This window comes from Crinia signifera, chromosome 2 (assembly GCF_055691185.1).
Source record: "Crinia signifera chromosome 2, ASM5569118v1, whole genome shotgun sequence".
In the NCBI taxonomy this organism is placed as follows: Eukaryota; Metazoa; Chordata; class Amphibia; order Anura; family Myobatrachidae; genus Crinia; species Crinia signifera.
Window position 1 is genome coordinate 260,643,418 of NC_139218.1, and position 15,699 is coordinate 260,659,116.

Here is a 15,699-nt window from a genome sequence, read left to right on the forward strand (position 1 = left end):
GGTGCATTTAACATGGGAGCCCAGATAATACATAAGTACCGAAGGATTTTGTCAGAATGAGTGAACTAGAATAAGGCCCTATGTGCTCTAAAAAAATAAATGAATTAACAATATTCAGCAGTACTTTCAGTGTCAAAGAGCAATTGTAAAAATAGCCATGCCTGTAAGGTCATACCTATATACAGTATGTCAAATCTATGGCATGCAATAGGAAAAAGAACTGACACAACCACTGAGTGTTTTACTAGTCTCCTACATAACCTCCAGTAACTATCACAATTCCCATGTCCTTCAAAACCCTTGAGAAGCAGCCATTATTTTATTGTAAATCACTATATAAGTCATGGTAACAGCCAACACTGTGTATCAATAATACCACATCGCACCTCAGACCAGGTTATCGCCGTGTTTGTATAGTATGGACCAGAGTTGAGGTGCGGCGGAAAAGCAAAAGTTTATAACCCAGGTCGACCAACCCAGGTTATGAGAAAGGATAAACCTGGGGTCTCTCTCTCTCTCTGTATAATAGAACCAAACGTATATGATACTGAGCATCATCGTTGAATATCCCTTGCATGGGCATTCTGTAAATATCTGTCTCTGACATGTTTCCCTGTTTCATCCTGGTGAAAATTCTCTTGGGAAACCAATGAATGTGTGAGAAGAGGATAAACAACCCTTCACATTATTAAAGACAGCGCAACAGTTCTTCATTATCTTGTTTAAATGTTGCAGGTATTTAAATAGAGATGGCGGGAGCTTTGGCCATGGTCAGTGAGGAAGATGGCGGCAGCAGCTGATCCCAGGGAGATATAACCTCCCATAAACGCTCATCGGCACATGCATGTATTTCTCCGTGTCAGGCCCTTTACTGCTTCTGAAATTGAACGTAATGAGTTGCAGGATTGTGCCAGCATTCCAGATGCATGTATTGTGTTAGTGAAGGCCCCACATAATTCACAGGCATATCGGCTAAGTGACAAAAGCAGTGGTTCATTGGACCAGAAGTTCACCTTTACGCATGCATTTGGCCGAGACAACACAAACACAAATTTTTGAAGACACTTTAAAGAATCAAGTGGTAGATATTATAGCTGGTCAGAACCATCTCATTTTTACATATGGTGTTACCGCTGGTAAAATGTTCACATTCCAAGGCAAAAAGGATGATGCAGGTATTTTACCGATGAATGTGTGATAAGAGGATAAACAACTCTTCACATTATTAAAGACAGCGCAACAGTTCTTCATCATCTTGTTTAAATGTTGCAGGTATTTAAATAGAGAGGGCGGGAGCTTTGGCCGATGGTCAGTGAGGAAGATGGCAGCCGCAGCTGATCCCAGGGAGATGCACTAGAGTCCCAAGAGGTCCTTGCGGCGGGGGATGATTTATGTTCCATTATGGAGCCAACTGTAACCATAGGGTTAATAATTTGATTTCTACAATGGTTTGCAATTCTCCTATAAGCCCTGAAAGGACATTGCAGCATTTGCCTATGCATATTTTTAGAGAATGGCCAACTGTGACTTTTAGGGCACACAGGACATTAGCATTTTGCTCAGATAATGCCCTAGAAGTGTATATAATCATATGGGGAGAGGTTCGGACAGAATGAAGCTAAGCACACAGGTGTAGAAATGACAGCCGAGGCCTCCCATCGGCACATGCATGTATTTCTCCGTGTCAGGCCCTTTACTGCTTCTGAAATTGAACGTAATGAGTTGCAGGATTGGGCCAGCATTCCAGATGCATGTATTGTGTTAGTGAAGGCCCCACATAATTCACAGGCATATCGGCTAAGTGACAAAAGCAGTGGTTCATTGGACCAGAAGTTCACCTTTACCCATGCATTTGGCAGAGACAACACAAACACAAATTTTTGAAGGCACTTTAAAGAATCAAGTGGTAGATATTATGGCTGATCAGAACCGTCTAGTTTTTACATATGGTGTTACCACTGGTAAAATGTTTGCATTCCAAGGCACAAAGGAAGATGCAGGTATTTTACCAAGGTCAATGGAAATGCTTTTTAACCCCTTCAGTGGTGGGTTTTGTTTTTTTAGGAAGTGCACCCCACTGGGTGAGTTTTTTCTGGGGAGGTTTAGGGGTTCGGTAGCGCATGCGTCTCGTCCAAAAAGGGGGGGGGGGGGGCGGTGCAGGTGCTTCTCATGCACAATAAAGGATGCATTTGCCAGTGTTACATACTGGCAAATGCCTCCATTTCAAATCCCCACTATCCACGTCAACCCAGAGTGTGGCGAGCACAGCGAGGGGACAAGATACGCGTCCTCTCGACCTGTTCATACCCCCACTATCCACGTCGGTGTGGAGTTGATTTTATAAAGTGTGGCAAGCGGACTCGCAAAATGAGCCCAAATTGTGGCAAGCGCACTTGTAATACATGTCACGTAACCAAGCTCCGCTCGCCACACTTTATAGAAATAACTCCATGCTGACATGGATAGTGGGGGTATGAACAGGTCGGGAGGGCGCGTACCGCTGCGCTCAACACACTTCAGGCTGACGTGGATAGTGGGGGTGTTTCAGGAACACATTCACTGTCATGTCAGGCAGGTAAAATGGTCAATGGTTCCCACACAAATGTAAAAAAAGGGCTGTCAACGCTGACTGACTACACTAACTTCGTAAGCTCCGTTTAGGGCCGAACGTACACAGTTGCAGACACAAGCCGACTATGGGAACACAACGATAATGCTGACAGGGACACTACACTGACTAATAAGTGGCGCCATGAAACTACACTGGACGGTGACTAGTGGCAGTGAGCTTGGAACTTTTGTCTGCATTGGCCTGGGAGGCCGAAGAGATGACATTGGCTTGGGAGCCGATGAGTAGTCAACAGCCTGGAGGAGTGTTGACAACCTGGGAGCCGACATGGACTGTAGGCCGAAGGGGTGTTGCGACCTGGGAGCCGACACGGACTGTAGGTGGCCTGGGAGCCGACATGGGCAGTTGATGGCCTGGGAGCCGACATGGGCAGTTGATGGCCTGGGAGCCGACACCGGTCTGTATGTATTCTTCAGCCTGGGAGCTGGGGATGGTTGCCACGTCGATATGGGAGTCAGTGACGGCCTGGTAGTCGATTGTCCTGTGCTGCACTCGGGAAGCTGACTGTAAGCTGGAGACAATATAACAGCAGCTATAGCAGGTGGAAATAACCAGGCAAGGTTGTAGTAAAAACAGCAGCAACAGGATGAGGTTCACTGTAGCAGGTATTTAGGAGCCTTGGAGTCAGTCTCTGGGAAACTCAGGAGAATGACGAGTGAGGTTTAGAGTAGACACCGGTGTCAACTAGGGAGTCAAAGACGGTGATGGCCCTTTAAGACCAATAGCAAACTCTGCTGGGAGATGCTGGAGTGCTCTAGCCTCTTCCCTTGGGAGCTGGAGATGGTAACATCAAGGAAGGTAACCTGGCAGGTGGAGAGAGCCAGGGAGCTTTAGTAACAGCAGCAGATTGCACAGAAAACCACAGGGAACCTGGAGCCTTGGAATGCTGACTTCTGGATGAACACAGGGATCAGACTAGTTGTTCAAGGCCCTGAGCTAGTCTCAAGTGAGTCTTTATATCCCCCTAGGTAGCTGGGGATTGGCTACTGGCCGCAGCAGCAATTAGGTCACAACCAGGGAGTGGGATTACTTGAATTCACATGTGACCAGTGCTGAAGCCAGATAGCCTCACAGGAGCTTAAATCAAAGAGGAATGCAGAGCAGCTGCAGCATGAACACATTGGAAATCAGAAAACAGATGTAAACCAAGTCAGGTTTGTGAGGCATGAATGAACATTGCCTTAAGAATAAAGTTCCAAAGTATTGCTTTCACAAAACTAAATAGTTCCTCAAGTAGGAATCATAGTATATTTACTGTTTGCCTGTTAAAAATTGGCTGTTCCTCGAGTAGTAAAAGTCAGCAAATTAGCACTTTGTGACTTGGCAAGTTCTGAAAGATGTGCCAAAACTCAAAACAATGGAGAAAGGCTGAAAGAAAGTGAGACTATAAATACTTCTTTATTGATTCTTGGTAAATGTATCAATGCATTGAAGAACAGTCATCACTTAAGTCCCATTTAGAGAGGGCAAGCTTACACACTACCTTCAGAGCTTTTTCAGCGACAAAGGAAAAATGTCCATGATTGTCAACATCTGTCAGTCTGCTAAATTTTCAGCTGTTGCTCAAAAGGTATGAACTGTGATGGGTGGATTAAAACGTGAAGATTGAGCTAAAAGGGGTAAACCAGTGGCGTCAGTGGCCCTCCAGCTGTTGTGGAACTACACATCCCAGCATGCCATAGATTTTATATAATGGATTGCTAAAACTGTGTCAGGGCATGCTGGGACATGTAGTTCCACAACAGCTATAGGGCTATGAGTTTGACACCACTGGGGTAAACTGTTGGGGCTAGGGATCTATCCAAATATCCATAGATTTGGTGTTCTTAAATATTAAGTGTTTATCAATTAAGGTATTGGAGTAGGCCTTCTAAACTACTTCTAATGCATTGTGAATATTCTCTTCATGTGATCAGGTTCTAATGGTGTGTACACACGTTAGATGTGCCTTAAGATCCTATCCACGATCTGATCAGATAAGATCGTGGATAGGATCTTAAGGCACATCAGATTTGCATCCTATCTTGACTATATAGTGCAGATCTGCACTATATAGACAAGGCAGCCAAGACTTTCTGGCTTCCGATACATGAACGCGCATCGGGATCGGATCAGGATCGCAAGGGTTAAAACCCTTGCGATCTGCATCCGATGTTGATCCGATGCCAATCCGATGTTGACTATATCGTCAACATCGGAAAGGAAATCGGACCGTGTGTACACAGCATTAGTCATTGTTGCCTACCTGACCCTCTCCTTCAGGGAGAAAATGCTCTGTACCTGGACTTCCCTGGTAATGTATGATTGCCATCACCTGTGGTGAAACACCTTTTTTATCAATTACCTAGCTTCCCACAGGCGATGGCAATTATACATTACCAGGGAAGTCAAGGAACAGAGGATTTTCTCCCTGAAGGAGAGGGTCAGGTAGGCAACAATGCTATAGCAGGGTTCCCTACCTTATCCTCTCCTTCAGGAAGAAAATGCTCTGCTCAGGATTGCCATCACCTGTGGTGAGCTAGGTAATTGATAAGAAAGGTGTTTCACCACAGGTGATGGCAATCCTACATGACCAGGGAAGTCCAGAAACAGAGCAATGTGTCCCTTCTGGAGAGAGTCATGTTGGGAGGTATGCATTTTCTCCCTCATGGAGAGGGTCAGGTAGGCAACCATGTTCTAAGTCTGGACACATCCAAGGCTCCAGAAGCCATTACTCTGACTACATTGACTTATATATGTTCTCTTATCTCAAAATATATCCCCAACTGACCTCTCCGCTCTGTACAAGATCTGCGTCTCTCATCCACACTCATTACTTGCTCACACTAAAGGTGCATACACATGTACAGATTTTCTGTCTGATCTATCTGGTGGGAACAAAAACCTGGAAATGTATGGGAGCAACTGACAAAAAAATGTTCCCAAACACTTGAAAACAGACAGCGATCAGTCAGACAAATTGTTAAATCATTCTGATTTTCCTGCATTTGGGTGGAAATTTGATTGTCATATGCTCCCATACATTTCCAGGTTTTTGCTCCCACCAGATAGATCAGCGACCATTTTTGCTCCCCTGACCAGCGACCATTCAGGGGCTGAAAACGGGAGCGCGCACCCGGCGATTTATCGCTGGTGCACACTCCAATCACTGGCAATATGGTCGCTCAGCGACCATATTCGCAGCGATTTCAGCCCCTATCGCCCCCGTGTGTACACAGCATTAGACTCTCCTCTAGCCTTTCAAGCGTTCCCTGAAAACTCACCTCTTCAGGCAAGCTTATCATATTCAGGAACATCCACACAACCTCCAGTAGCATTTATATGTAATTTTTTCCCATCAGGACGGTCTTGTACTCTGATGGGACTGCCATGCTATGGAATTCTATCCTTATGTATCCCTCCTATTATCCCTATAGATTGTAAGCTTGCGAGCAGGGTCCTCCTACCTCCATGTTGGTTTGTATCTACCCAGTTTGTTTAATCACGTTTGTTTTCAATTGTAAAGCGCAATGGAATATGCTGCGCTATATAAGAAACTGTAAATAAAGAAATTAATAATATTGCATGCAATTCTTTATGTGCACATATTAGTGGGAACTGAGGAAGGAATTACCCCTGTAGCAATGCAGTCATTCGAAATAACACCAAAGAATCCATAAAGTACTGCATGCAATATTAACAACTGACTGTCCAATGTAAAAGGAGACAAGGACACCTAATGATACAAGATCTAGTGTGTGCATATAAGGATAGTTATTATTGGTTTGTCTGTCTATGAATTATTGAACAATATTGTGAATTATTGAAATTAAATTTTAATAGATTATTCTAAGCAGCCCAGTTTCATTTTTTTGATTCCTCTGTATAATGGGCAATCCTGGTCCAATCCAGTTTAGCAATGGGTAAGGGGTATAAGTTACCATTCCTGACTGACTTAGGAAACATTATACCAATTGTCACCGTATGTGCCTTTAATAAATAACAGTTTATGTTTACTGAGACTCGTATTGCTTCTGGGTGTCGGGATTCCGATAGTCATTGCTCAGACGTCGGAATCCCGACTGCACAGCGGGGGGAGTGCAATGAAGCCCCTTGCAGGCTCGCTGCGCTCGCCACGCTGCAGACATGGTGGCGAGCTGCACTCACAACCTATTTTATTCTCCCTCTATGGGGGTCGTGGACCCCCACGAGGGAGAAGTCGGGATTCTGATGTAGGAGTAATGACTGTCGGAATCTCGACTGTCTATGAGCCGTCCGGCACCCTTTCTTCACACTTCAGCTACATATTCACTATCCAAAACGCATCCTGTAGATAAACACCTTATCAATTTCTAAGATTTTTAACAGTGCAATAAAAGAAGGCACAATAAAAATACAGTATTTGTGTGATGTACAGGTATTGCTAAAGAAGCAGAATATGGATAATATTTGATGGATCAGATATTACCAAGGCTATGGTCATACTCTGGACAATAGAAAGTGGTGTAAACAATGCTATGCATCATATGTGAGAATTACTACCATGTGGTCTGCTCCATATGCACCTAATTGACCACCAGGGCCGACCCTACCGTTACATAGAGCACACAGCTGAGTAGGGCACCAGAGCAATCAATGTCTTCTTCATTGCTCTCAGTGCCCTGATTACTATGGAACCTTACTGCTGGCTGCCGCTCGCTGTAACAGCGACAGCCGGGCATAACTGAAAGCAGTGACAGCCAGCAGAAAGCCGTGCGCTGCCTGGCTGTATTCAGAACAGGTCTGTGGCCATTTGAAATGTATTGCTCGAGAGCCAATTGGAGCTTGTAGTCCGGCAGCCCTAATTGGCTCAAAAGCCAGCGCGAGATTTCAAATAGCCGAGAACCTGCTCTGAACACAGCCGAGCAGCACACCGCTCTCTGACCGTCTGTCACTCCTTTCATTTCTGTTCAGCTGGCGGTGGCTGTCCCCGTTACCACGAGCAGCAGCATTTCATTCCCCCATGGCAACAAGCATTTAACTACCCAGTGGCAATGAGCATGAAACCCCCTTGGCAACTAGGACATAGGTAAGCAGCACAATGTTAAACAGGCATTACAGTGTGTGGCACAATGTGTAATGGTGCAATGTGTCTAAGCGGTTCTAGCCGACGCAGTGTGTCTAAGGGGCACTACTGTGTGTTGTAATGTGAATTGGTACTATTATGTGGCTATGCCCTCAATCTTTGACACACACCTCCAGCAATCACTGTGCCTGTTAATACGTATCAATTGATACTCCACCCACAATATCCACAGTGAGGGGTGCTAAAAACTATGGGTACTTGTGTATTAGCAGGGTGCCCACTAAGCAAATTGCTTAGTGGGCGATTGTGCGTAAGAAATCGCCTCACATGGGCTGGTTTAGTGCCGTGCGATGTGATGCGATTTTCCTATGTCATTTATTCATTGCTCTCTTGGCCCCGGCAGTTCACATTGCGATCGCACCTCACGCAAAATCGCATGCGATTTTCTAGGGTGCGATGTCATTAAATTTACTATACACTTGTATAACATGCAATGAGGTTTTAGGCACCCCCCCCCCCCCCACCCTGAAGCGTGGCGAGCGCAGCGGAATGCGTTCTCCCGACCTTTTCATACCCCCACTATCCACGTCGGCGTGGAGTTGATTTTATATAGTGTGGCGAGCGCAGCGCACCCCCCCCCCCGGAATACATGTAAAGTAATCAGCGTGCACTCACCTCGCTACGCTCGCCACACTATATAAAGTCAACTCCACGCCGACGTGGATAGTGGGGGTATAAAAAGGTCGGGAGGACAGGTTCTGCTGCGCTCGCCATGTTTCGGGGTGGCGTGGATAGGGGGGGGTGCCTAAAACCTCATTGCATGTCATACAAGTGTATAGTAAATTTAATGGCATCGCACCCTAGAAAATCACATGCGATTTTGCGTGAGGTGCGATCGCATGCGATGCGCCGGGACCAAGAGAGCAGTGAATAAATTACATATGACAATCGCATCGCAGTAAAATGACCCATGCGATGCTATTTCCCTACGCTAGTTTACGTATGCTAATTGGGTGCCCTGCTAATACACAAGTACCAAACTATGCTTGCTTACCAAAAAAATTAGGACTAGTCAGATGCTTTTGCGTTCTTTTGGGGGGAATTCAAGTGTTTTGTGCATCTAATTTTGCTCTCTAAACAGGAATATTTAGATGCGCAAACAATTATCACAAGTCAATTCTTATTTGGGCACACATGCACATCGTGCATGTCGCACCCAAACAGGGTTTACTTGTGTCAAAGGAAGGAGAGGATGACTATATTGGCAGTGGCAGGTGCCAGAACCGGCAAGTGCATACAAACTTGCTGATGCCATCAGGGGCTATGCTGCAGCATGCCATGGCAGTCGTTAACAAGGACCTCCCTTGTCAGTACACAGAGGACAAGGGAGGGGGTCAGCCAGCATAACAAGAGCCCACCTGACTTTAAACATAACAGAGATAACTAATACGCATCTGTGCATATCCAATATGTTAGCAACCATCTATGTTCCTAATCCCATGAATGGAAGTAGTTTTTCCATCAATATTGTAGGTATTTGATGGTTGCCAGCCATTGGGTGCTGAATTCTGGTGCCCAGCCAAAAACTGGTGCTCACAGCCCAGTTTATGTGGGCATGCATGAAGCTCCTACTGCTTCTGTACACATACGGCCTAATGGATGTTTGTAGGTGCATGCCTACAAAGCTGCAAGTTCTGCCTAAGGAATTGCTAATCAACACAAGTGTAGCTGCCTCCCAGAAGAGACTATGGGCCAGATGCACTAAGCTTCAAAAGTGATAAAATGTAGAGTGGTATGTGGTAAACAGCCAACCAATCAGCTCCTACCTGCCATGACACAGACTGTGTTTGAAAAATGTCAGGCAGGAGCTGATTGGTTGTTTATCACTCTACATTTTATCACTTTTGAAGCTTAGTGCATCTGGCCCTATAGATGCCCACCAGAACCATCACAAAGTCCTCATAAACTGTAAGTAAGTTTTATTTATATAGCGCACTTTCTCCAACAGGACTCAAGGCGCTTTACAGACATTAAAAATAACAATGTAATACAAAGGGTTATCAGTCCAAGGAGCAAGCAATAATGGCAGTACAGATATACATCAAACGTACAGATAGATAAACTGCCTACACATGCACAGTAGCAAGCCAGTAACAAAGAACATTGATTACTTAAATGAGTCTATGGTGATGCAGACTGGTGAGGGAAGTAGCCATGCTGGCGCCATATCTCTATGTACATGGTTACAGCTGAAGGCAGATACACACAGTAAAAACGTGTTGCAGGGTGTAGGTAAAAACCGGACCTAGACAAGACCGCGGAATGCCGGACTGGACATCAAAGTGCATTCGGGAGCTTGTAGTGTTCGGTCCTCGGGGTGTCCTCCTGTCTGGGACGGCTGCCACCAGGAAGAGGAGAGAATAAATCCTCCCTGTATGGTCCGGGTATGTAACAAAAAACGGATGGTTCAGACCACACGGGGAGGCTGTAATCTCCCCTTCCCCATGTCCCTGTTGAAAGCTATCACAGGCATCCCCCCCGGACAAGACACCCCCCGGGGTCCTGTCTGGGTCCGGTTTTCACTTAGTCCCCATCTTACATGCCTCCAATATGAGCCCCTTCCTTCCTCTGCTACTGGAGTTTCCTATTCATACACCTGTATCATCAATTGGGTGCCGGACGGGATCCCGACAGGCATTCACCCGACATCGGGATCCCGACTGTCAAAACTGTTCCCGGCGGCCATCGGCTATTTTCCATTGTGGGGGCCCACAACCCCCATAGAGGCAGAATAGAATAGGTGGCTCGCGTAGCGAGCCCACAAGGTGTTTTTTTTTTTGCGCTCGCCATGCTGTTGGGATCCTGACGTCGGGATAATGACTGTCGGACCCCTATACCACACCCCATCAATTAACTACAATACAGGTGACAGCAAATTATAATGAATAGGGAACACCGGTATCAGAACATTTATTACCTGATGGCAGGGGTCATGTGGGAGGGTCTACATGTTCCAGATTAATGGGCGAGTATAGAGGTCAGAAAACAGGATACAGTAGTGCATTCAACATTGTTATAATGTATGTCTGATAATGCTACTAATCTATTTGTCAGTACCCTCATTACAGCAGCCAGGCAGAGAAGTGAAACGCAAAGGAAACATTAATAATAATGTCATTGGAGAAAGTAACTATGGCATTGCAACACAAATATAGACACAAACAGTGCTACCACAATTACAAATAAACCCCCACCAACGTCACTCCACAGCGTTCAGCCCACGCCACCTGCTGTCACTATCCAGGCCAGCACCCACCCCACTGTCCGACGCCACTCACCAAGAAGCCCACCACGTGCAGGCAGTGCTGCAGTCTCCGCCCACCTGGGGTGCAAGCTTGTCCCGTGGCCCCCATTCTCCATCCTCCGCTGGTAGCGGCCCCTCACTGCAGCAGTTGCTAATGCCGGGCTGGCACACACACAGCTCAGCTACTGTCTGCAACTATACAGGGGCCCGGAAAATGCCGAGTCTCGTAGCGGAAACTGCCGAGTTCCACTGTACATGCGCAGGATCGAGGTCTATATAGCTCGTCGTCATGCTGATAGTCCCGAGCAGTTCTGAGCCAAGTGTGACGTGGGGGGTAAAGAAATGTAATAACAAAATAATTTGCTCCTGGAACATGTTTGCAGTGTAACCAGGGAATGTACTAGGATCAGGATGGGTTTCCTTTATGCACTTAGACGTAGCAGCTATATACTGTATACACATTAGTAAATATATAATACAACAATTAACACTAGCCTGTCCTGCCACTCTGGTCAGCGCCTGCCATGTCCCCAGCGCCACCCGTGTGAATGCAGCTCTTTAGTGCTTTGCCTAGCACTAAAAAAGACAATTAACAAACTTACAAAATATTTATCTGTATTATGGAAGTCAGGACTGGGAAGGGGAGGAGTCGGGACTGGGAAGGGGAGGAGTTTAGACTGGAGGGGTAGGGTCAAGATTATCCCCCCCCCCCCCCAGAAGAAACATCTAGATCCGCCAATGGCAGTATGTTGTAGCTTTGCCACGGTGTATCAAAGGTTTCACAGACATGTCCACTCTTGAGATGACCATATGCTAAATGTGTTGTTTTTCATTATTATTTTGGGCACCACTTGAAATATGGGGGGTTATTCACGTTTGTTTGGAATGCACGCAGGACCGATGTTGAGCATCTGCGCATGCGGGTTTCTGCGCATGTGCAGACGTATGGTGCGTGCACCCAAGGCGAAGTTTTGGTTCGCAGGGTGTACGCACCCATGACGGCGTGTGGGGGGCGGAGAAGGGCAGGGGGCGCTGGGCTGCCTCATTACCATATGAGAACGCTTGGTGTTCCCATGAGAGCACTGGGCATTCTCATGGTAATGAGGCTGTGACGCAGGAGCGGGGGGCGGGCAGATGACATCACCGGATGTCAATTGCCCGCCCATATCCGTGCCAGCATGCACGCATATGTAAGTGACTAAAAAGTCACTTATATATGCGTGTACCATCCACAACTTTCGATGGTCGCCGACCATAGAAAGATGTGGGAGGTTACCCACAGGCATACCAAAAGGTGTGGCTAGTTCCATATATGGGCATATATGTGCTTAAATGCTTGTTCCGGGATATTTCTAAATAGCATTAGTAACTATATATGGGATATATATATGGGAAATGTAGCAAGTAAAGATAATACCAGTTCCACCTGCAATATTGGATTATTTGTTTGAAATTATTTGCTGTAATATTTATAATTTCTTCTCTCTCAGCACAACATACGTGATAGAAATGTGATGCCTATGTAATAAATTCCATGTGCAAATCCCATCTGATTGTTCATATCTTGGATTTATTTTTTAAGGTAACTCCTGCATAAAGTGGGTTATGAGAAATCAGGGAGATTTCTAGACTCTTCAAGGAGACAGGGAGATTGCTCCTATTTCAGGGAGTCTCCTGCACAATGCAGGAGGGTAGGCAACTATCGGTTAGATATTGCCCTGGATTTAAACTTAAGAGGTGCACACGTGGTGCGATTGTCCTGCTATTCAATCCCGTTTCGATTTTTTTCAAAGCCGCAGCCACATCGGGATCTAAATGTGTTCGATTTGATTTAGATGCAATTTAGCTTATATTGCAAAATCAAATAGATCCCTAGACCGAATCAAACCAGGTGTACAAGGCATTAGTATTATGGACCCACCAGATGATGTCACTTAGACACTGGTTGGTGTGCTAGTATTTCTTGGCCAATAAATATACCACAAACCTCAATATTGATGTATTGCAGCTTGATGTGAAATAGTCTCCTTTGAAAAAAATAAGTTACAGTTAAAGTACTTGGAATTACAACTTGGGTAGTGATCTGGTTGGAATAAGAATGGCTCAGGTTACAAAGTAATGTGAACAGGTAACAAATAACACTGACTGTATGGAGTCGCAAATTGATATTGTATGCAGATCTATGCCCTTCTGTTACGTAACTGGGAGGTGACTACTAGATGCAGACATGTTGCAGTTGTGTTGGTAACATTGTAACATAGGGGTAGATGTATGAAGCAGTGATAAGGTGAGAGAAGTGATAAAGTGCTTGGTTCTTTATCACCGGCCAATCAGCTTCTGACTGTTAAGTTACATGCTGGGTTTAGAAAGGGACAGTTAGTAGTATTGCCCCCTAATATATTTGTAGGTACTTGTTTCCTAGCACGGCCACCCCGATTTACATCGGGGTGGTCGTGTCGGAAAAATCGCGTCGATCGCATCGCATGCGATTTGGTCGCATGCGACCGACCCGATTTTTTGATTGAATCAAATGTAAATCGGGTCCCTGGGACCCGATTTTACATTGGATTCAATGTAAAATATTCCCTAGACCCCCAAATTTTACGACGTAAACCCCACCCCACGATAGACGCCAACCCGAAGCGTGGCGAGCGCAGCGAGCCCGCGAGGGGCGGCGGTGCGCGTCCTCCGACCTTTTCATTCCCCTACTATCCACGTCGGCGTGGAGTTGAGAATATATAGTGTGGCGAGCGCAGCGAGGCGAGCGGACGCGTATACCTGTGAAGTTATACGCGTCCCCTCGCGGGGCTTGCTGCGCTCGCCACGCTTCGGGCTCGGTGGCTCGCTGCGCTCGCCACACTATATATTCTCAACTCCATGCCGACGTGGATAGTAGGGGAATGAAAAGGTCGGAGGACGCGCACCGCCGCCGCTCGCCACGCTTCGGGTTGGCGTCTATCGTGGGGTGACGACGGGGACATCTATAATGTGAAATGGGTCATATTGGCCTATTTCATATTTTTCACATTTTTTTTAATGTGAGATGGACTTAATCAAGTCCATCTCATCTTGTGCCATTATAATGGCACAAGACCGACGCGATCCTCACGATTTCAATGTTAAAAAATATTTTAACATTGAAGCCTATGGCAAAATCGGGGGCATCGCGTCGGGACCAATGTTAATGGTCCCGACCGACGCGATGCCCCCGATTTTGTACCTTTGCCGGCAAAATGGACCTGATTTCAAAGGAAATCGGGTCCATCGTGTGGATTGTGTACCTTAACTTAAAGGTACACATCCACACGATTGTGGCCGTGCTAGGAAACAAGTACCTATTTGTACATGTTAAGCATGTCTCATCTTAAATGCCTCTTTTTCTAGTGTAAACATTCCTAGGGGTCGATTCTATTAACCCCGATGTGTGCGGATGATTCGCCGAGTGTGAATCATCACGACACCAGGCGCACTTTACGGCGGGCCGAATTCCCTGTAAAGTGCTCGCACCTCCATAGAGGTGCGAGCAAATTTCATCCAATTCGGCCCTGCGAAGGGAGCAAGTTAGGGTTAATTTGGGTGCTGTTTTCATGCTGAAAATGGCACCCGAATGAACCCTAACTCCATCCCTTTTATCAGTTTGGTCGCCCTTCTCTGGACTTTTTCCAGATCTGTAATGTCCTTTCTGTAGTGTGGGGCCCAGAATTACACACAGAATTCCAGATAAGGTCTAACCATTGCCTTATATAGTGGTAGTGGTAAAGATGCATTTGCTTTGACACCAGTGGCCGCGTTTATTTGAACACTCTGCACATGAAAATTGCAATGTCTGTTGCTAAGATGAGTGTTTTGCCAATAATTTATTATTTATTTATTTACAGTTTCTTATATAGCGCAGCAGATTCCGTTGCGCTTTACAATAGTAGACAGTGATAAAACAAACTGGGTAACAACAGACAGACTTGGAGGTAGGAGAGCCCTGCTGCAAGCTTACAATCTATAGGGATATAGGAGGGAAACACAAGGACAGGCACCAGTAATAGCATAGCAGTCCCACCAAGTTACAAGTCCAGAAGGGAAGCTATATAATACATAAGTACCTCAAAGGGTTATGGGTGTAGAACTGGTACTTGTTTCCTAGAACGGCCACAATCGTGAGTGATCGTGGCTCTTAATTAAGGGACACGATCCTCACGATGTGGCCGATTTTTTACAATTTTTTCCCTTTGATTGACAGAAATCGGGTCAATCGGTCGGTCGCGACCAATTAAAATCGGCCGCGATGCGACCGACCGATTGACCCGATTTTTCCATAGACTTCAATGTTAAAAAATCTTTTAACATTGAAATCGGTCGGTCTTGTGCCATTATAATGGCACAAGATGAGATGGACTTGATTAAGTCCATCTCACATAGGGAAAAATGATAAAAAAGGTGAAATGGGCCAATATGACCCATTTCACATTTTTTATGTGCCCGCCATGACCCCACGATAGACGTCAACCCGAAGCGTGGCGAGCGCAGCGAGCCCGCGAGGGGCGGCGGTGCGCGTCCTCCGACCTTTTCATTCCCCTACTATCCACTAGGGCGTGGAGTGAGAATAGAATAGTGTGGCGAGCGTAGCGAGCCACCGAGCCCGAAGCGTGGCGAGCGCAGCGAGCCCCGCGAGGGGACGCGTATACCTGTGAAGTTATACGCGTCCCCTCGCGGGGCTCGCTGCGCTCG

General features: G+C 46.1%; 2 protein-coding genes across 3 annotated transcripts in view; one reads left to right on the plus strand and one right to left on the minus strand.

Moving 5' to 3' along the window:
- The window catches only part of SLC67A2 (solute carrier family 67 member 2), a 30,322-nt gene extending 19,106 nt beyond the window's left edge, over positions 1–11,216 (minus strand). The window contains exon 1 of one of the 2 annotated variants that reach the window (XM_083174393.1): positions 11,012–11,216. In XM_083174393.1, coding sequence (XP_083030519.1) covers positions 11,012–11,086 — 75 coding nt within the window. In that variant the 5' untranslated portion in view covers positions 11,087–11,216. The remainder of the gene's footprint in view (positions 1–11,011) is intronic. The other variant, XM_083174394.1, reaches the window with a different exon arrangement.
- Positions 3,674–15,699, plus strand: part of TMEM182 (transmembrane protein 182) — a 39,061-nt gene continuing 27,035 nt past the window's right edge. Inside the window, exon 1 of the mRNA XM_083174396.1 lies at positions 3,674–3,783. The gene's annotated coding sequence lies outside the window, so the exon portion shown is untranslated. The remainder of the gene's footprint in view (positions 3,784–15,699) is intronic.